The 22,294-nt window shown below is 47.3% G+C and overlaps 1 protein-coding gene across 4 annotated transcripts in view; it reads right to left on the reverse strand.

Moving 5' to 3' along the window:
- PDE4A (phosphodiesterase 4A) overlaps window positions 1–22,294 on the reverse strand; it is a 367,050-nt gene that overhangs the window by 90,155 nt on the left and 254,601 nt on the right. The window contains exons 1-2 of one of the 4 annotated variants that reach the window (XM_083419842.1): window positions 22,130–22,251; window positions 18,163–19,026 (exon numbers count right to left, since the gene is read on the reverse strand). The exons of 2 other annotated variants lie outside the window; for them this stretch is intronic. In XM_083419842.1, coding sequence (XP_083275968.1) covers window positions 18,163–18,404 — 242 coding nt within the window. In that variant the 5' untranslated portion in view covers window positions 18,405–19,026; window positions 22,130–22,251. Of the gene's footprint in view, window positions 1–17,988; window positions 19,027–22,129; window positions 22,252–22,294 lie in introns of those variants that run through there. One more of the 4 variants, XM_083419846.1, reaches the window with a different exon arrangement.

Genomic DNA, 22,294 nt, shown 5'->3' on the forward strand with positions numbered 1-22,294 from the left:
ATTCAACAGTTAGCATCCCCTCCAGGGTACCCAGGCCATAGCTATCAACTTTTCCCTTTTCTTGTGAGGAATCCTATTCGGAATAAGGGAATTTCCCTTTAAAAAAGGGAAACGTTGACAGCTATGGCCCAGGTCTCTGGGCTAAATCCAGAGAACAGACACACACTCCTTGCCTCTCCCTGCTGCCCTTTTCCCCAAAACACACCAGAGGCTTGGCAGGGAAACTTTGGGGTGGATCTGGAAGCAGGCGGTTTCCATGCTTGGCCCTCTTTTCAAACCATCCTCACGGGCTGGAGGACAGGAAAGAAAGAAAACTCTCGCCATTGCCACCTCAGTTTAGCAGGTGGTTTAAGCAAAAGAGATGGAAACCATCACACACACAAATCTAAGCCTCTAACATCATGAAACCCCAAATTCATCATATATGTATAATCTTCGCTCTTTATTTCTTGCCCCTTTTGCTTTTTTAGCATGATGAGAGGGGTAGGCTGAGAACTGTATTGCTGATTCTTTTCATTACTGTATTGCATTTTAGAATCTTTAGTTTATGGCTTTAATACAACTTTTAATCTGGTGTTTTAGATGTTCTTAGAAGCCCTAGGCTCTGTATCAGGGTGCAAGAAAACACCGTATTTTTCGCTCCATAAGACGCACCTAGTTTTTGGAGGAGGAAAACAAGGGAAAAAAAATTCTGAATCTCAGAAGCCAAAACAACAAGAGGGATCACTGCGCAGCGAAAGCAGCGATCCCTCTTGCTGTTCTGGCTTCTGGGATAGCTGCGCAGCCTGCATTCGCTCCATAAGACGCACACACATTTCCCCTTACTTTTTAGGAGGGAAAAAGTGAGTCTTATAGAGCAAAAAATACGGTAATCGCCCATCAGGGATGACAGTCTAAGGCAAATGTCTCCTTAACAACTATCATTCAGGAAGCTAGTTTAAGCATTCACAGTCCAAATCTACAAGTTAAAAAGAAGAACACCAAGCAGCTGCAAGCTACATGCTTGTGGGATCTGCTTTGGGTTTTATTTTTACTAGAACCCCAAGACCCACCAAGTGGAGCCAGACCTGAAATGGTGGCTGAGAGGTGGAGACAAACACCTGCCACAAACCATGAGTCACACAGCGGAACAAACAATACTAGTCAACCTGCCAGTTACAGCTGATTCGAGATCCTTACAGAATTATATTTTTTTGCGGGCCTTTTTCCTGTTGCCATTATCCAGCGAGTGGCAGTCACAATCCCTTGATGCTCTGTTACAAATCACCCAGTAATCTAATAGTAGGTTCCAATCTACCTTTTGCCCAACTCCGCAATATGGGACTTCACATGTAGTTCAACAAATTACATTGCAATGCCCTCTTGTGGACAGCTCTTGCTAATGCGCATTATTATTCCAGGACTGAAATGCCATGTTAAACTGTGTTCCCGAGAATCCTGGAGAAGTTGGAAGCTTACTGGGGTTCCTGAATGAGATCTGTAGCAGTGGGCAAACTTCCCAGAAAGACTGCTGGTCACCACGATCAATCACCCCCCAGAAATGTGATTTAAATGGCAGTCTCAGTGCACACATGCAAATGAGACCTGGCCAAGCGTGAATCCTTTGCAACTTGCAGACAAGTTGACACCTCTCAAGACTCAAGCCATCGAGGAGGAGATTGAGGGTTTCACTACCTTCTGCTTGTTGGGGAGGAGGACTTCTGCAGTGTAGAGTCTTCTCTGCTCATTGTGGCTCCCCAAACCCTGGAAGATCAGGGCTCCAAATTGCATGGGGAGTCCTCATGAGCAGGGAAGTAGACATTCAGCCCTCCAACTCATGGGGGGCAATGGGACCCGTGACAAACAAAGCAGGTGGGGCTAGCATGCTCACCCCTGCAGTGTTGAATAGTGTAGGATCTGAATGCCTGAATAGGGATTACGTGGGAAACAGTCCACTTATCACAGAAAAAAACTAAATGCGCCCATGATGCACCTATGTAAAAATCTGTTTCATGTTTTGCCGTGTTTATTGTTTTAAAATCTTTTCACTTTTAAAAAAAATGTTTTAAATACATTTCTATTTTTTTAAAAAACTATTCTTTTATCACAGATATATTTGCCACTGTTGGGATGGAGGACGAGATACAAATAAAATAAAATATTGGCCTACAGCAGGGGTCAGCAAACTTTTTCAGCAGGGGGCCGGTCCACTGTCCCACAGACCTTGTGGGGAGCCGGACTATATTTTGGGGGAAAAATAATGAATGAATTCCTATGCCCCACAAATAACCCAGAGATGCATTTTAAATAAAAGTACACATTCTACGCATGTAAAAACACCCTGATTCCCGGACTGTCCGCGGGCCGAATTTAGAAGGTGGTTGGGCTGGATCCAGCCCCCGGGCTTTAGTTTGCCTACCCACGGCCTACAGATTTCATCCCCACACGTGATTTATTGAGGACCAATATCCTTACTTACATAAGACTAAAAAAAAGGTAAAGGGCCATTAGGTCCAGACGTGGCCGACTCTGGGGTTGCGGCACTCATCTCGCTTTACTGGCCGAGGGAGCCGGCGTTTGTCCGCAGACAGTTTTTCCAGGTCATGTGGCCAGCATGACTAAGCTGCTTCTGGCAAAACCAGAGCAGCGCACGGAAACGGCATTTACCTTCCCGCCGGAGTGGTACCTATTTATCTACTTGCACTTTGACGTGCTTTCGAACTGCTAAGTTGGCAGGCTTCCAGCTCCCATCAGCCCCAGCCAGGTCAGGGTACATTTACCTTTTTAAAACCTAGCATTTTGTTTAAAGACAACAACGCATTTTGTAAATTACTCTGTAATAGAAAACCCATAAAATTTGAATAAAAAATATATTATTGGAATGGGAGTTTTGAAGTGGAGAAGTGCTGGCAGGGGGAGGAGTCACACATTTTCTGGATTTTCTTCACTCTAAAGTGTGCCCTCTGCAAAGTAGCTTTTCCTCTAGAAACAGTTTGGCCCATTCATGTCATCACACAAAGTACTGAAGCTAGAAAAAAAGGGGGACATTGCCACCTAGTGGTCATCAAGAGGAATTGATTGCCATTGTATGAATCACTGTAGACTAGAGATTTGCACATCAGGTGTGTTGTAGGAAGACATTTGACCTTAATACAGTGAACAGAAAACTATTACTGCATCTGCCGGACCTTTGGGTACCCAAGCAGGAGCTGTTGCTTAACAAGGACACTCTGTCAGGAGGATGCACAGGCAATATCCACAGGCACTTTTGGAACGCCCTAACAGATTCCAGTTTGACGTCTTTCTGTCACCATCAGAACGATGGGAATGCTCTTAGCTTCAATATCCCATGGTCAAGGAAAGATACTGTTCTTAGCCTGCCAGGAAAGGTCAAAAGGCAACCAACCCTCACAGAAAATACCACATTTTTCTGTGTCTAAGACTAGGTTTTCCCCCTAAAATATTATGTCAAAAATTAAAAGGTAAAGGTACCCCTGCCTGTACGGGCCAGTCGTGTCCGACTCTAGGGTTGCGTGCTCATCTCGCTCTAGAGGCCGTGAGCCGGCGCTGTCCGAAGACACTTCCGGGTCACGTGGCCAGCGTGACAAAGCTGCAGCTGGTGAGCCAGCACCAGCGCAGCACACGGAAACGCCGTTTACCTTCCCACTATAAAGCGGTCCCTATTTATCTACTTGCACTTAAAAGTGCTTTTGAACTGCTAGGTGGGCAGGAGCTGGGACAGAACGAGGAGCTCACCCCGCCGCGGGGATGAGCTCACCCTGCCGCGGGGATTCGAACTGCCAACCATACGATCAGCAAGTCCTAGGCACTGAGGTTTTACCCACAGCGCCACCCGATGGGGGCGTCTTATAGATGGAAAAATACAGTAAGTCCTAGGAAAATTGGAGCTAGATGCTTCTTTCACCCTGCCCCCAAGCAGCCGCCCCCTGCACCTCCATCTTCCCAGTCTGCAAGGGGGAAATAATCCATTGTGCCTCCTGGCCCTGCCCTCCTCAAGTAAATTCTGCAGCAAAGACTGCAGCCATAGATCCGTTTTTTAAAAGCAAAATCTGCCCATGTAAGGCAACAGGGGTTTTGAAGCTGGGACTCTGCCAGTGCAGTTTTTTCCACTATGGCTGCTAGCCAACGGAGGAAGCTTCTCAGCCAGCTTGATCCTGCACTCCAGCACCAGCGCTGCAGACGGCAGAGAGTGCAGGGAAGGAATTCAAGGGAGCCAACAGGATTCCAGACCTATACAGTTTCTTTAGCCTGAGCCACTATTTTCGCAGGCACAGATTGTGAGCCAAACCGGACGCGACGATGCTCTTGTTATTTGTGCAAATTTGCGGGTTTCTTTTCTTTTTGTAATTGACAGTCCCCAGTTAGAAATGCCAAAGGGACAAACCAACGAGGAAGTATGTGTGAGGTAATGGCAAAGAGATGTGGGGGAACAGAATTGGAAACACAACGCAAGGAAGAGAACTGCAAACAGGCAAACTCTCAGGCAGAGAGTTCCTGCAGGGAACTAATGCTTGCTCCTCTGGTCAGGAGAAAGTTGTGGCTGGGGACTTACCAAGGGGTGCTTTGTAAGGGGGGGGGGGAATCCCCTGAAACTTGGAGCTAGCCCAGACTGCAAGCACCGCATAAGGAACAGAGCCTCCAACTTTAAGAGTGGTTCTCTGCAGATAGCAGAACACCTGAGCCCTCTGTGCAGCTCCCCTTTATTTCACTTGGCTTGTTAAGGAGAAATTCCTTCTGGATTTGCACTGCTTCTTGGTGGTGATGGGTTTTTAGTAACAAACTGGGTGTTGTTAAGGGTTCCCACTGTGCGTGTGCATGTGCCGAGTTTGCATCTATGGCCAGCAAAATAAAAATAAAATAAAAGCCAACTTTCTAAGATTAATGCTACAATCCTATACATACTTACTTGGGAGTAGGCCCTATTGAACTCAGTGGGACTTACTTCTGAGTAAACATGCATAGGATCAGGCTGCAAAAGAAGGAAAACAATTTACAGAAACCTGTATTAAAAAAATTTGACAACTACATACTGATCAAAAAATATTCCTCATTTTAGATGGAGAAGCTAATATTAGAAATCACTTTAAGAGGACTATTTATGTTGTGACTTAAGTTGAGTACACTACTACGGTTGTCAATTTTAGGAGTTTTTTTTTAAAAAGGCTGTTTACGGGACAAAAAGGCTTAGAGTGTTTGATACCAGTACAAACAAATTCAACAGCAGATTTCCATAGATGTCTATTCCAAAGTAAGTTGGAATGTTAAATGGGGCTTACTACAAGTAAAGGGGATACAGGATTTTGTTTATACAGTGGTACCTCGGGCTAAGTACTTAATTCGTTCCGGAGGTCCGTTCTTAACCCGAAACTGTTCTTAACCTGAAGTACCACTTTAGCTAATGGGGCCTCCAGCTGCCGCCACGCCGCCGGAGCACGATTTCTGTTCTCATCATGAAGCAAAGTTCTTAACCCAAGGTACTATTTCTGGGTTAGCAGAGTCTGTAACCTGAAGTTTATGTAACTTGAAGCTTATGTAACCAGAGGTACCACTGTATATGTATACTGTACATGTATGTATTGTTATATTTCCATACCCTCCAACATTTCTCCAATGAAAATACAGACATCCTATTCAATAATAATAATAATAATAATAATAATAATAATAATATTTATACGCTGCCCTACTGACTGAGTTGCCCCAGTCCCTTTGGGCAGCTTCCAACATACATAAAAACATAACACAACATTAAAAAACCTTCCTTGTACAGGGCTGCCTTCAGATGTCTTTTAAAGGTTGTATAGTTACTTATCCCCTTGGCTTGGGGGTCACAAAACTCCATACCCTCCAACATTTCTCCAATGAAAATACAGACGTCCTAAGGAAAAGCGGAACGTTCTGGGATCAAATCAGAAACTGGGACAGCTTCAATAAATCCAGGACTGTCCATGGGAAATAGGGACACTTGGGGTGTCTGCATTTTTATCCCTCCTTTCCTGCAGGGAGGTCACACATACCGTATTTTTTGCTCTATAAGACTCACTTTTTCCCTCCTAAAAAGTAAGGGGAAATGTGTGTGCGTCTTATGGAGCGAATGCAGGCTGCACAGCTATCACAGAAGCCAGAACAGCAAGAGGGGTTGCTGCTTTCACTGTGGAGCGATCCCTCTTGCTGCTCTGGCTTCTGAGATTCAGAATATATTTTTTTTCTTGTTTTCCTCCTCCAAAAACTAGGTGTGTCTTGTGGTCTGGTGCGTCTTATAGAGCGAAAAATACGGTAATTGTATCATCAACCTAACCCTGTTAGCATGGAAAACTGTGACTGACCCAGTGGCTCCCAGTGAGCTTTATTGCTGATGTAGACTCCTGGTCTTTCAGGTCCCAGGCTAGAACTCTAACCACTGCATTATACTAGTGAAAAGGTAGGTATTTTGAATGCTGAAAGGAAATACACCATAGGAAAGGCCAGTAAAACACAATGATTGTTTAATGGCCAACCTTCAACACACTTCAGCTGTCTTCATCAGGGGAATTTACAGAGCAGGTGTGCGGACACACTCAGGTTGGCAGTCTTTTGGAGAGCCCCGGGAGAGTGGCCTCAAAAAACCTGGGCATTGTAGTTTACCCCTCACAGAGTTACAGCTCCCAGCAACCCTTAAGCAGCTCTGGTGCCCACAATTCTCTGAGCAGGGGCAGAATGTCCTTGAAACGCTTTCACAGCCCTGGTTAAAAACAAATCACTACTAGCAACTAGCTCCCATCAGGCTTGCCGACTCAGGTAGGAGATTGGGGGGCTGACGTTATGTGTGATGTCATGATGCCATGACGTCACATCCGGGTGTCACGTGGTAGCTCAGTTTCCATTGCCAGCGGTGCCGGTGGCTCCTCCTGCCCCTGCCACAGGCCGGGGGCTGCTTCCCCTCCATGGTAGGAGGAGGAGGAGCCATGGAAGCTGCCCTTCCACATTGGCGCATGTGTCCTAAGAGGCCTGCTGAGGAATTCAGGGGTATCAGAGAAAGTGCTGCTCCAGTGTACCCAATCCCAGGGGTCTGCACATAGAGCACAGCCCAAGCAAACCCCTTGCCAGTCCATATAGATGACACAGTAGCCAGCACAGGCCAGAGACTGGGCATGGCTGGCTCTTTACCAGGGGAAGAAGAGACATGGGTGGCGCTGTGGTCTAAACTACAAGAGCCTAGGGTTTGCCGATCAGAAGGTTGGCGGTTCGAATCCCCGTGACGGGGTGAGCTCCCATTGCTCGGTCCCAGCTCCTGCCCACCTAGCAGTTCGAAAGCACATCAAAGTGCAAGTAGATAAATAGGTACCACTCCAGCGGGAAGGTGTTTCCGTGCGCTGCTCTGGTTCGCCAGAAGAGGCTTAGTCATGCTGGCCACATGACCTGGAAGCTGCACACTGGCTCCCTTGGCCAGTAAAGCGAGATGAGCGCTGCAACCCCAGAGTCAGCCACGACTGGACCTAACAGTCAGGGGTCCCTTTACCTTTTTACCAGGGGAAGAACAAATAGGTTTTTCCAAAGGTTGTTCTATCTTAGGCCACTGTCTCACACTTACACATTTGGTTGAAAAATGTAGACTATAGTCTTACTATAAATTTGTATACTGCTGAATTATAAATGCAACCTCTACACCACCAAGCTTCCCATTTTCTGCCTGGGTGTGTTGCATGAGAATTGCTTCTGTTTAAATCCACAGACTGCCAAAGGTCTTTGAAGTGACTCCCAGATATTCCCAGTATCTCCAAAACAGCAGCTGTGCGGCAGAATCAGTCCCTATGGTCCCTGTTCCCCCGCCCTGCTCTCTGTCATAGGAGCCAAGTCCTAAAGGCCAAGGGGTCCCCCACCCCAATATTTTATTAAAGTTAGCACCCCTGCTCTCTGTTTTTCCCTTGTGAGGAGAATGTGGCTTTTGAGAAAAAGCATTAGTATGCAGACACCCGAATCAGACTTGCCAGGCTTCAGACTCTTCCATGGGTATCTAGAAGTTAAATCTCTGTCTGGACACACAATAAAGCCTACCATTTTTACATGCTGCAGCATAAGGTTTATTTTGAATAGCAAAGTATGGCTTATAGAAGCGCAGGGATAGCACAACTGCGCAAAAGGGACTTTGTTTTTATCTGCAAATTACTAGAACCAGTGTGGGGATAGGGACCTTCTCGTTTTCTTACCTGATCTTTAAAATCAGTAAGAGTACCCTTAAGCCTGCGTAAGCAGGAATAAAAAACTTAGTTCCTTCCTTGTCTCATAGCACAGGCAAACATCTGACCTTCTGAAACGGCAGGAAACTCTCCCCCCCCCCCCCCCCCGCTCCAAGGAGTTGAAGGCAGTTTAAAAAGAGTAGTCACTGTTTATGGTGCGTACACAAGCTGCACATCTTTTCGCCTTTAGCAAACAGGTTTAACTTGCTTTGTGCATTGTTTCTAAAGTCTGCAAAACTTTTTTCACTGAAGATGACAGCAAGGCAAAAGATATGCGAGCGTACTTCAAAGTGCTGCTTCTTCCAAACTAAAGTTTTCCAAAGCTAAGTGTGTGAGCACCAGAAGCAGTACGCCAAAGCTCCATAGTGGGGACTAAATTGTGGATAAAGCACAAGGTAAAGCGCGGTACATAATGAGTTGCACCTCAGTGCATTTTAGAAAGATATGTCTTTAAAAATCTGTTAAAAAAAGAACCACCAGCACCCCCCCAAAAAATCCTAGTGATAAACATGCACACCTGCATTTATGGACTCTGCCTCACCCTCATTGCTCCAGCTGGGGGAGCGCTCTAAAGCCAGCTGGCCTTGGAGGTCATCATTCCTTTGGGGGAAGCATTTCAAGGGTGGAACGAGGGTGTGGGGCCAGGCCCCTTATGGTAAGATTTTTGTTGTAACGGGGGTGGGTTTTTAAACTTGCATTGTTTTAAATTCAGGGTTGGTGTTGTTTTACTTGAAAAATATGCCTGGGAGGAGAGGAGCTGGGGGAGAGCTGGGGGCGGGGATTGCAATACTTCAGGGCAGGGGGCGGTATGGTGTGGGAGCTGGGGCAGGCTGGGTAAGGGGCACACAGCACAGGCAGCTGGTGACTGTGCCATGTGCCAGCCCCTCCTCCAACCTGGGCAACGTGGTTGTCCTATCAGCCAGCCCTCATATTTGTAGATGCTCAGACCTCCCTCTCATCCATGATCTGATTGCGGATGAGGAGGTTGGTTTGGTTTGTATCGCCAAGACCTGGGTGGGTGAGCAGGGTGGAGTTGGTCTCACCTAGCTGTGTCCACCAGGGTGCGCACTGGGCAATCAGGACAGATTAGGGATTCTGTTGGTTTACCACTCACCTCGTTGCCCTGCCCTGCCTGAGTTGACAGAGATGGTTTCAGGGGCGGTGTTGAGGAATCCCAAGACTAATCTATACTGGTGAGTTAAAACGTCATAAATGTGTTATAAAATGTGACACTAGGGGTGACAGTCAAGGGGTGTCCAGAGCACTGTCTAGTCCTGTTGTGTTGGATGAGTTTCAGTTGGTAAGGCTTGAGGATGCGGACAAGGTGTTTGAATCGGCCAGGGTGACTGCTTGCACCCTGGACCTTTGCCCCTCTTGGCTGATAAAAAACTAGCATGGAGGGGACAGCTGGCTGGGCCTGGGAGGTGATTAATGCTTCTTTATGAGAGGGGGTGGTCCCTGCCTTCTTGAAGGAGGCAGTGGTAAAATCTCTCCTTAAGAAACCTTCACGTGATTCAGAAAACCTAACTAACTACTGGTCAGTTGCTAATCTTCCCTTCTTGTTAAGATTCTTGAGAAGGTGCTCATTGGAGGAAACTGATATTCTAGCTCCATTTCCATCAGATTTAGACCCAGTTTTGGCACAGAAACTGCTCCGGTTGCCCTGTATGATGACCTCTGTCAGGAGAGAGAAAAGGGAAATATGTCCTTGTTAATTCTCCTCAACCTCTCAGTGGCTTTTGATACCATTGGCCATTGCATCCTTCTGGAGAGGCTGTCTTGTGTTGGGGGTTGGTGGCACTGCTTCGTAGTGGTTCTGTAGTCCTACTTGGATGGTTGTTCCCAGAGTGTGATGGTTGGGGAGTGCCTATTGGCTCCAGGAATCCTTGAGTGTTGGGTTCCTCAGGGTTCAAGTTGATCCCCCCTGTTGTTTAACATCTACATGAAACCGCTGAGTTGGGTCATCCAGAGTTTTGGAGTACGTTGTCAGCAAAATGTTGATGACACACAGCTCTGCTTCTCCTTCACAACTGCAGTGGATGTGCTGGACTGCTGTCTTGCCTTGGTAATGGACTGGATGAGAGCCAGTAAACTGAAGCACAATCCAGATAAGACTGAGGCACTGTTAGTGGGTGGTTCCTTAGGCTGGCTGGATGGGAGGCGGCCTGCTCGTGAGGGAGTTACATGGCCTCTGAAGGAGCGAGTATGTGGCTTGGGGTCACACCTGGATCCTCTGCTGTTGCTTAAGGCTCCGGTGGCTTTGGTGGCACAGAGTGCCTTCCATCAGCTTCGGCTGGTGGCCTAGGTGGACACCATCAGGACAGGGATAGCTGAATATCTGTTGTCTATGCTCTGGTAACCTCTAGGCCAGATTACTGCAATGCAATCCATACACAGGGCTGCCTCTGAAAACGGTTCATAAACTTCAGCTGGTGCAAAATTTTGCAGCCAGGTTGCCTACTGAAGCAAGATGGTTTGAACATATTACACCGATCCTGACCCGACTGCACTGGCTGCCGATTAGCTTCCAGGCCCAATTCAAAGTGCTGGTTTTTACCTATGAAGCCTTAAATGGTTCTGGACCGCAATATCTCAAGGTATAACCAACCTGGACCCTGTGATCATCATCAGAGGCCCTTCATGTGTCTCCTCCACGAGAGGTTCAGAAGGTGACAACATGAGAGCGGATGTTTTCTGCAGTGGCTCCCAGTTTGTGGAATGCTTTCCCCAGGAAAGTTCATTTGGTGTCTTCATTATATACCTTTAGGCACCAGGCAAAAATGTTTTTCTTCAACCAGGCCTTGGGCTGATTGATATTCTATAGTCTTTTTAATGTGCTTGTGGGAGGGGTGGGGATTATTGTTTTGTTTTGGTTCTATTTATTTGTGCTTTTACCCTGTATTTTTATCTTGTGAACTGCCCTGAGATCTTTGGATAAAGGGTGGTATATAAATTTAATAAATAATAATAATAATAAATAATACCCAGCTGTAGCCATCTTGGACCCCAAGATAAAGAAAATTAGCCTGCGTTTTATAAATTAAACCAGTATCTTCTGGTTAAAGAACTTTTGAGCAGCACAGAAATTCTTGAAACATATCAGGTTTTTGGAAACAAACCCTGTGTCTTCTCCAGCAGCCCGATGCACAGAAACTTAGCACATGAAGTTTCCCTGTCTCACTCGCAGCCTGCCTGCTTGGAGGCCACGTCACTTTAATCTTCATTCCAGGAAAAGCCCGGGGCTGCTGTTAAAGAGACCAGGCTTGGCTGGGCCGGAAATGAGCAGCAGCAAGAGGAAGAAGCAGCAGCCACCTTTCCGCTGATGCCTCTACTTTGGCCACAGCTTTCGGTTCCTTTTGCTTAGCCCTTTTGAACAAAACACGGCGCAGGCTCTGGGAACTATTTCTAGACCTGTGACGTTACAGAGAAAGAGCAGCTTTCCCCAACCAATTTGTCTCCTTGGGAAAAACACACATACAGTGGTGCCTCGCAAGACGAAAAGAATCCGTTCTGCGAGTCTCTTCGTCTAGCGGTTTTTTCGTCTTGCGAAGCAACCCTATTAGCGGATTAGCGCTATTAGCGGTTTAGCGGCTATTAAGCGGCTATTAAAGGCTTAAGGGATTAGCGGATTAGCTGCTAAAAGGCTATTAGCAGCTTAGTGCCTTAGAAAAAGGGGGTGGGGAGCAAAAAAAATCGCAAGAATCGCAAGACATTTTCGTCTTGTGAAGCAAGCCCATAGTCAAATTCATCCTGCGAAGCGCATTGAAAAACGGAAAACCCTTTCGTCTAGCGGGTTTTCTGTCTTGTGAGGCATTCGTCTTGCCGGGCACCACTGTAATAGCCTCTTCCGGCTATCTCCCCACCCGCCAACCCACCAAATCTGGCTCATGTACTTTCAGAGATTTAAAAGTAAGGACTGGGTTCCATTCAATATACAGTGGTACCTCAGGTTACAGACGCTTCGGGTTACATACGCTTCAGGTTACAGACTCTGCTAACCCGGAAGTAGTACCTCGGGTTGAGAACTTTACCTCAGGATGAGAACCGAAATCGTGACACAACGGCAGCAGGAGGCCCCATTAGCTAAAGTGGTGTCTCAGGTTAAAAACTGTTTCAAGTTAAGAATGGACCTCCAGAACGAATTAAGATCTTAATCTGAGGTACCACTGTACAGTGGACCCTCCGGATACAAACTTAATTTATTCCGGGGGTCCGTATGTACCCTGAAAAGTCCACATCTACAGGCACTGCTTCTGCGCACATGCATGGTACGCAGAGCTGTGTTCGCAACCCGAGAGTTACGTTACCCAAAGGTAATGTAACCTGAGGGTCCACTATTTTGTTGCTTTGGGTTCTAGAGTAAGCTACACCAATCAGCAGCGGGGGTGGGAAGGGAATTTGATTTGCTCTGGACCTACACCCACATCTCTCGGGCTAATAATACATGGGTTGGCATGCAATTAACCTTTGGGTTTTGCAGTTCTCGAAATTTATTGGCATGAAGTACAGTGGTGCCTCGCAAGACGAAATTAATTTGTCTAGCGGTTTTTTCGTCTTGCGAAGCAACCCTATTAGCGGCTTAGCGCTATTAGCGGCTATTAGTGGCTATTAAAGGCTTAAGGGATTAGCGGATTAGCTGCTAAAAGGCTATTAGCGGTTTAGCGGCTTAGAAAAAAGGGGTGGGGAGCGAAAAAAAATCTCAAGACTCGCAAGACATTTTCGTCTTGCGAAGCAAGCCCATAGGGAAATTCGTCCTGCGAAGCGCATCGAAAAACGGAAAACCCTTTCGTCTAGCGGGTTTTCCGTCTTGCGAGGCATTCGTCTTGCGGGGCACCACTGTACTTGGATTCTTTTTAAAGTACAAGCTGAGATGAAACACTGTTTCCAGTATCTATCAAACTAATATGGAAATGGGACAGAATGGACTGATGAATGGAGCAGATGTGAAACTGAGCCAAGCCAGACTGATCTGCCCATCCCTACACAAGGGTTGCCAAATCTTCTAAGGCTCAGACCATGAGACTCAGAGGTGAATCTAGGTCCATATTTCAGATGGCATCCCATCTGGCAGGTCACAGGTAGAGCCTGGTGAATATGGGAGTTGAGCGAACAGAATAAACTCTAATTAAGCCAAAGAGAAAATGCTCTTCCGTATGGACTCTGGATTCTGGTCTCTCAGCACGAGATTTACTCCTCCTCCTGGCAGCTGTATTAGCTCTCCTCTCTGCAGGAGACACCCAGCTGCTCTTTCCACCAATGACTCTCAAGGAGGAGGCTGAACTCTTGAACCAGCGCCTGGGAAGCAGTTGGGGCTGGATTAGAGTGAACGAGCTAAAGTGTAATCCAGGCACGAGACAGTGGTACCTTGGTTCTCAAACGTCTTGGTTCTCAAACTCCAAAAATCTGGAAGTAAGTGTTCTGGTTTTCAAACTTTTTCAGAACCTCCGATGCAGCTGTTGGCTATTGTTTCTGGGGCATTTGCACCAATCAGAAGCTATGCCTTGGTTTCTGAACATTTTGGAAGTCAAATGGACGTCCGGAACTGGTTAGGTTTGGCACTTTCGTTTTTGCTATTTATTTTGTGTTTTTGTTTTTGAAGCTTTTTCGATTAATTTGTTTTTGTGACTGTGTGGAACCCAGTTCAGCTAATGATTGATTGATTGTGTGACTGTGGAAATGGATAAAAGCCCCCCATCCAAACAATGACTATCATCACTGTGGGTAAGAAAAAAAATAATTTTAATTTTTTTCATCTACAATACTGCCTTATTTATTTTACAGCACAGTACATTGATTATTGCTTTCATTTTATGGATCAATGGTCTCGTCAGATAGTAAAATTCTTGTTAAATTGCTGTTTTAGGGGTTGTTTTTAAAAGTCTGGAACAGATTAATTCGTTCTGCATTACTTTCTATGGGTTCTGGAATGCTTTGGTTTTGGAACGGACTTCTGGAACGGATTAAGTTTGAGAACCAAGGTACCACTGTACAGGCATGTGGATGGGTGTTTGCAAGTGGTCTTGGACAGGACCGCACACCCCTTGAAGGAACAAGTTCGCAGTTGGGCAGCAGTGCTGGACTTGGTGCTTAAATGGCCAGGTGGAAGACCAGTGGCCAGGAGGACTTTTCACTAGCTGGCATTCCAGCTTATCTTGAAAGAGCAGACTTTGAATCCATTATCCATGTGCTAGGGACATTGAGACTGAACTACTCTACATAAAACTGCCTTTCGAAAGACAATTCAGGAACAGCAACAGATGCAAACTGATGCACTTACCATTATTATTATTATTATTATTATTATTATTATTATTATTATTATTATTACCTTGAATTACAGAAGTGTGTGCAATGTCTCTCGCTCGTATTTTTTTTCCACGTAACAGTTTTACAAATCAGTTTCATTTGTTGAGACATTAGGAAGAAAAGGGGGGAAGAGGTGTGGGGGGGAGATGGGGTTGGGTGGAGGGGCGCTGTTTCTATTTTACTTACATGGGGACAAATAGAAGAAGATGCCTTCACCCCGGTATGGCTCCCTTTTATCGCATACAAAGCTCAACAAGACAATGACAAAAATCCACCAACAGCATACAAATCAATATGGCTAACCTGATCCAAAAACATCCACCCACCCCACTCACACATGAAAACAAAGACCACCACAGCCAACCACAAATGAACAACCACACCCTAGGCCAACCCCAACCTCTCTCACCACCAAAGGAACACAAGTGAACAGCAGAGAACCTGCACAAGCAATGCTGACACAAAACCCCACATATAGTAAGTAAAATGCACTTAACTTTTGCTTTCTAGGTACAAGACAGCACTGTCCAGTTCTTTTCTTTTTACCCCACCACTTTTCTCAAGGAAACCCAATCTATACTGCTGAATCGAAGCAAAGGACAAGTCGGGTTTTCTGTGGATTGCCATTTGCTCTGATTCAACGGTAAAGAGTGAGGTTTTGTGGGGAAAGCAGTGAAGGGGAAAAGAGTGCTTGGCCCCAGACTAGGAAAGCCCAGACCTGTGCCTAGAAATGTGGAGCAAGGGTACGTTTGGAGTGTGCAAGATGTTCCGATCATGTTACTTGCATAGGAGCCAACTCCTAGGCATTGAGGGGCCTTTGCACCCCCCCATAAAATCTTTGAGAGTGCTGGACCCCTGCAAAGTTGATATGCATTGCCATTCCAATGGTGTTTCTTGTGATCAATAATGTGGGGTGGGGTTTACCTGCCCCCCTCAATATTTTATTCAAGTTGGTAAAAAAAGGTAAAGGTAAAGGACCCCTGGATGGTTATGTCCAGTCAAAGGTGACTATGGGGTGCGACGCTCATCTCGTTTTCAGGCCGAAGGAGTCACCGTTTGTCCACAGACAGCTTTCCGGGTCATGTGGCCAGCAGGACTAAACCGTTTCTGGTGCAATGGAGCACCGTGACGGAAACCAGAGCGCACGGAAATGCCATTTACCTTCCCACCACAGTGGTACCTATTTTTCTACTTGCACTGGCATGCTTTCGAACTGCTAGGTTGGCAGGAGCTGGGACAGAGCAACAGGAGCTCACCCCATCGCGGGGATTTGAACAGCCAACCTTCTGATTGGCAAGCCCAAGAGGCTCAGTGGTTTAGACCACAGCACCACCTTCACCCCCTGGTTATATGTATGTTGTATCAGTGGCAATGGCTGCCACTGCACTTGCAAATCTGTTGGACATGGCTGCCCACCTCACCCTTTTGAAGCCCAGGATCGGCAAGAAAGTTACACATGAGAGACCAGATAGCACTATAATTGTTAGCAAAGCTGGTTTTTCATTAGGAAAGGTGCTAAACTGGATCTCGCAGTAAAGGACAAGCCACCGCAGACATGATGACCCAATGCTAGAAGTGGCAACCCTAGTCACCAGCCTATCATAGAAATATATTGTCAGCCAAATTGTACAACTACAATCAATCAATCAATCAATCAATCAATAGGAAGCTGTCATTTGCTCCATATTGACTCTTCTCTTTGTACCCAGGCCCCACCCTCCAAGAGTATGCTATATTAGGCTATGATATCATGCAAGGATAACATGCAAGTCTTTCTGGCCTGAGAGAGAGAGAGAGAGAGAGAGAGAGAGAGAGAGAGAGAGAGAGAGAAATACCCCTGGCTTCACTGATATCTGGCTCTCCTTTGAAAGGAGACCTCATGAACTTCAGCTCAAAACCATTTAGTGTGGCATTTGTCTCAAAGAGACCACCCTGCGTGGTTCCAATGTCCTACACAAAGGAGAAGTTCTTTGTGCAAAAATAAAACTGCTGTCTCTGTCCTGGGATGGGACTGGACTGGAGTAAGCATGCACAGCCTTCTCTGTAAATGCCCACCCCAATTTTCCTGCTATTTTGGAGTCTTCCAGGACTGAGAGTACATTCCACAAGTCTACCACATGACTGTACAAATGCAGTATCTGGTATCCTGTATGTAAGGTGGCATTTTTGAGAATCCAATTTCTGCTTTCATCTCCTGGAAAGAAAACATATCTCATTCCTGGAAATTCAAACAGGGCTGGGTTTACTGGAACCCTTGGAACAAAAAAAACCATCTCCGGCTGGTCAGGGAAGGGTGTTTCAGAAGCCTGAACAGGCTCCTGCTTCTCTGACACCTCTGCATGTCTCTTCCCTACCCCAACTCCAACACCCATCCCTAATATCTAGGCACTTTCCTTTTCCATAGGCAGCAATTTTAAGCATTTTTCTCTTGGTGTTATGGACTGGTTGGACACAAAGGAAGGGCGGGAGAAACCAGCTGGGGAACGCCCGGGGAAAGAAGGCACAGAGTCTGGGAAAAGGGGGTGGGACAATGCTGAGTGGTTGGAGGGAGAAGACAGGGGAAAGGAGTGTCAGAAGCTGAAGAAGTAACAAGGCTTAGTGAGCGTGGGGAGTCTGTGGCAGAAAACAGTCCAGACTCGGAGGCTGAAGCTGAAGCAGGAGATGAGGTGTGGTAAGAGGCAGAGATGAGTCAGGCTGGTGTTTCCCTTCTGCTATGACAAGCTCCCCTCCCCTCTGGTCTCCCAAAACCAGGAGAGGCATGAAGAAAGAGGAGGAGAAGTTAACTTGACACAGGCCCAGTCTCAGATTGTTCGGGGGGGGGGGGGGACCCTGAAGAGGAGGGGACAGGCAGCTATGGGGAAGTGGGGACCTTCCGTCTCTGCAACTGCCTCAAGGGGGCAAGACCTGCTGGAGCAGAGTTGCTGCGCTCATTAGGCCTGACACTCCTGTGCAAATCCTTTTGGAGGGGGCTAATAAAGAGTTAACTCCAGCTTGCTCTGTGTGGTTTCCTGCTGTCATTCTGACTCTTTGCTGCAGGGCTAAAGGCAGAACTGGACTGCTAAGAGAGTGTGCAATCCAGGAATGAGAGGAGTAGCCTTGCTAAAGGAGGCTGGAGTGCATCTTACATTGGAGCAGCTCCCAAGCGCATCTCACTATAGCCCTCCTGAAACAGCAAAACAGCTATAACACACAAACCCAGTGCTTTATTCCCCACAACACACACCTAATTAGATCATCTCACTCAGACCACAATGAGCCAGAAGAAGAGGCAACAGCACCCTCTCTCACAGCCTCCATGTTTACCAACCAAACATCTTTGTTGGCCCCCCAGACCACTGTATAACATTTAAAAAATCTAATTCTGCAAAAGCTAAAGTACCCTCTCACACTACCTGATAAAAGACATACAAACCCAGCAAAACTGTGCAATAGTTTTCCTATATATCATTCTAAGGCCAGAATCAACCTTTCAGAATGTGGGCTTCTTTAATCAGGCCTCAAGGATGCTGCTGTCCATCTTTTTGTGTGTTCTGGCCTCAGGTAGCCTCATAATTGCTTCCTGTGGATGTTGGAACACAGTCCCTAACCCCACACCCCACCCTGTCACCAGCAGCTCTGGGGGGTTAAAGCAAGTTCTTACCCCACTGTTTTCATTTTCCGACCAAAGTCGTACGTGCTCCTGCTGACCTTCAGTTTCATGAGGTAGTTGGGCGAATGGGCAGCAAACAAGACCGGAGAGCTGGGAGCCCTGCTAAGGGTCACCTGTTTGGCTAAGGCCTGTGAGTCACTGGACTCATTGGGGAGGAAGGCCTCGTCATCGTCCGTGGTACTGGAGGTGTCTTCAGGAATGCTGGGCAGGTTGGAGGGTCTTTCGGAAGCCATGGCACAGCTCAGTCTTTGGCCAAGGCTTCTGCTGGTCTCGGGGATAGCTCTTCAGGCAGGCCAAAGGCAAGGGCTCCACAGGTGTGTCATAATGCATCCAGTCTGGAGGGAGATGCAATGGATGCACTGCTGGATCTTTAGGTACCCAGCTGAAGCATCAGCACTGGCAAAACAGTGTGTCCCCACCTCCCTTGCTCCGCTGGACTGTCCTGGAGGCAAGGGGAGAAGTCAGGCTCCTCCCCAGTTCTTCCGAGAGCTGGAGTGAGTTGGAGGTGCAGTAGAAGGAAGCAGCATTTCTAGTCACTGCGATGCATCCAGAGGGCTCTTTGTTTTGTTTTAATGGGTGGGGGGAGTTGGAAGAAGAGGAGGAAGGAGAGCAAGCCGCTGTAAAACTTTCAAAGGAAAGGGGCTCTGGAGGTCACAGGTGCCAAGCACAGCGTGGAATTCCTTCTGCCCATAAAGTTCTCTTCTTTATCGTGCTCTCGATCCAGGCCGCCAGGAGCCAGCAATATCCTCCGTCCTGCTCAAGTCTCTACAAGCCAGATTTGTTCTGCCTGCATCCCTGGCTATCAGCAAAGCAGACCCACCATGTTCTTTCTCTTCCCAAGCCAGCAGAAGGTCCCTGAAAGCAGAAAGACCATCCACACTTGCAGACACAAAAAGGCTGAACTGGCTTACAAGTGTCCCAGTGGCGGCAGCTGCCTTAGAAGAGTCATGGGCAGAAAGAGCCAGCTGTGCGGGTTTCGTGCCAGACTTCCCTTCTCTGCTGTGTTGCTTAATGCTAATCACAAATGCTTATCTCAATCTCTCCCAGCGCAATCAGGCAGTTGCAGGCAGCAACAGGCAAGGAGAAACTCTTCAGAGCCGTGCAAGCTTGAATCCCCTCACCGGGGGTACCAAAGAAACAGGCAACTTTGACCCAGAGCTGGCAGGAGTTTTATTTCTCCTTTTCAAATTGAAACAGCACATGGTTTTGTGGTCAAAGGCACCATGTGGGGGAAGGAGAAAAGTTTAGAACTCAGTTCCACCGCAGATACCATGTGAATAGAGGCACGCAAGTCCTTTTCTGATACTGTGGTTATTTATTTCACGCATGTCACTCCTGGGATGAAAACTGTAACAGAGGAAGGAATTTTTATTTGCTGATGGACCCAACAGAGCTTTGTTGGCTTTCGGGATTCTTAACGTTTCTGCATCTCACTCACAAGCAAGTGCAAATCCTTCTGGCACCACCGTTTTCATCCCAGGAGTGATTGGAAGGAAGGTCCTCTTCCTTCACATAGACTGAGGCCAGCAGCCTTTTCACAGCTTGCAAGGTCTTTGGGGGCGCAGATTGTATCTCTGAGGTACCGCATTACTTGCCTCCATCCGCCAGGCTATCTCTCTGCTGGATCTTAACATTTTCAGCTTGGTCACCCTAAGCTGAGAAAGCCACATAAACTACTTCAGCCTCAGCCAGCTTATGACAAAGATAAGAACGTCCTCAGCTTGGGAGCAAGTCGTTAGGGGTGCCAGATAGCAAGTTAAAAGATTAAAACACACACACACTTTAGCATTTATATAGCCCTTTTAGAATGCTCAAAGCACTACATAGGCATCATTTCGCAGCAAGCCTCGTAACAGACCTGTAAGGCAGGAGACTTTGATGAGCTGCATTCTATCCAGATGCAGAGGCAGAGCCACTTCCGGCCTGCCCAGGAGGTGGGGTTGCGGGTTTCACGCCCACCCCCATGTGAGCGGGGGCTAGTTTCAGCCCCCGTGAGAGCAGGGGAATCCCGGCTGCGTCTCCCCCCCCCCGCCAGCCAATCGGCTGGCTGGGGGGGCGTGGCCTGCCCTATTTAGGGCCAGCGCAGAGGGGGCTCACCCTCTTTTCGCCAGCTAGCCCCCACGTTTTCCCACCCTCCCTCCCTTTGGGTAGACTTTAGGTAGATCTCTGACTTTGCTATGGACTTCGGTCTGTCGCCGCAAGGGGCATGGTAGGAATTTTTCCCAATTGGCAATTTACAGCCATTTGGTTTTTCGCCTACCTCGTAGCAACTCGTCACAACTCCATTGGTGGTTAGGCATTGGTAAGAAGGGGTTAAGAGGATGTGGGGGGGGGGAGGAACGCCATCACCTCCCCCCGGTGAACGAAGGGTGGTCCGATAAAGGACTCCGGGGGGGCGTGACCCTGTCCGAAGCCTATGGAGGTGTGGGCCAAAGGCACGCCCCAGAGCGGTGACCGGGGGAGCGCCTAGTTAACGTGCCTCGGCAGGAGACTCCCCCTCTATGGTGTTAACCCTTCCCGTGTCTCCAGCAAATGGGCTGGAGCCGGATAGTCGATAGGACCAATGCCTAAGCCAATGCCTCTCATTCCTGAATTCAATAAAGTTGTGGCCTAATTTACCCATTTAACCTTAAATTATGGTGTCTTGTGTCTTTATTTATCCTGGGGGGGGGGGGGGGGACTCGCCACGCAGGTTGTGCTGCTCAGGAGCAGTATTTGGGGAATAACAATGGGACAGGACTACTTTGCCTTCACATCCTATCATGGGCTTCCCATAGGAAGGTTCCTTACTTATACCAAGCCCATCTCATTCAGTGTTGTCAAGCTGACTATCAGTTCTTAGCTTTCTGTTGTAGATGGGAGCTCCACGGCTTGACAATAGAGTAACTTCATGGTACATTTGAACATGCATTTGAAATCAGGTGGGAAGAAATGCTATGGGGCGGGGCTGGAGGCGCAAACTGGAGTGGGAAAACAGTCAGTGGAAAGGGAAACTCCTTACTCCATTAGAAGAGCTGAGTCTTGAGTAGACAGACAAGGATAGGGCTTTTAGTTACCCCCAGCTCCAGTACCGGTAATTTGGTAAGGGTTTTTTCAACACAGAAAAAAACCCCACCTTTGCCAAAAGTGCACTAGGTGGCTTTTTAAAAGGTAAAGGACCTCTGACAGTTAAGTCCAGTCGCAGGCGACTCTGGGGTTGCGGTGCTCATCTCACTTTGCAGGCCGAGGGGGCCGGCGTTTGTCTGCAGTTTTTCCAGGTCATGTGGCCAGAATGACTAAGCTGCTTCTGGCGCAACGGAACACCAAAACCAGAGCAGCACACGGAAACGCCGTTTACCTTCCCGCTGGAGAGGTACCTATTTATCCACTTGCACTTTTTTTTTGGCATGCTTTCGAACTGCTAGGCTGGCAGGAGCTGGGACTGAGCAATGGGAGCTCACCCTGTCGCGGGGTTTTGAACAGCCGACCTTCTGATCAGCAAGCCCAAGAGGCTCACAGTGGTTTAGACCACAGTGCCACCCGCATCCTAGGTAGCTTTTAGGTAAGCCCATTTTTCTTAGCCTCAGTACCCACCTTCCTAGCTAACAAGAACGAGATAATAATACTGTCCTAACATACAGGTCTTTTGTAAGGATAATGCTTACACAAGGCATTTTGAGCACTCAACACTACATAAATGCTAAATGTTTCTGAAGTGTTTTCAGCACTAAGCACTATATAAATGCTAAAAAACAACAACACAATTCTCTAGAAGCTAGGGGTTCAATTGGAATGTGATTATAGATGCAATCCTGAGAAATATAGCACACACTTTCAAATTAGTGCTTTGCGTGTGTGCTTAGGTGCCAGTGATGGAAATGAGACTTTGAGCATTGATCCCCAATTCCATATTCTACTCATCTGAGCTCCTCCCTCCCCACGGCACAAGTTTTAAATAATCTCAGCGACAGTTTCTTACCTGATTGCTAAAATCCACCATCACTTGCAGTATGGAACATGTAATATTTATGCTAGGACATTGGACCGGCCCTCGCATTTCCTGCTCCAGCTGCACGCCTGCCTTGTGACATCACACTTTGCTATTGTGAGTCCACGGTGCTGTCACCCACATCTACAAAAGCAG

The sequence above is a fragment of the Podarcis tiliguerta genome (assembly GCF_965153285.1).
Source record: "Podarcis tiliguerta genome assembly, chromosome: 17".
In the NCBI taxonomy this organism is placed as follows: Eukaryota; Metazoa; Chordata; class Lepidosauria; order Squamata; family Lacertidae; genus Podarcis; species Podarcis tiliguerta.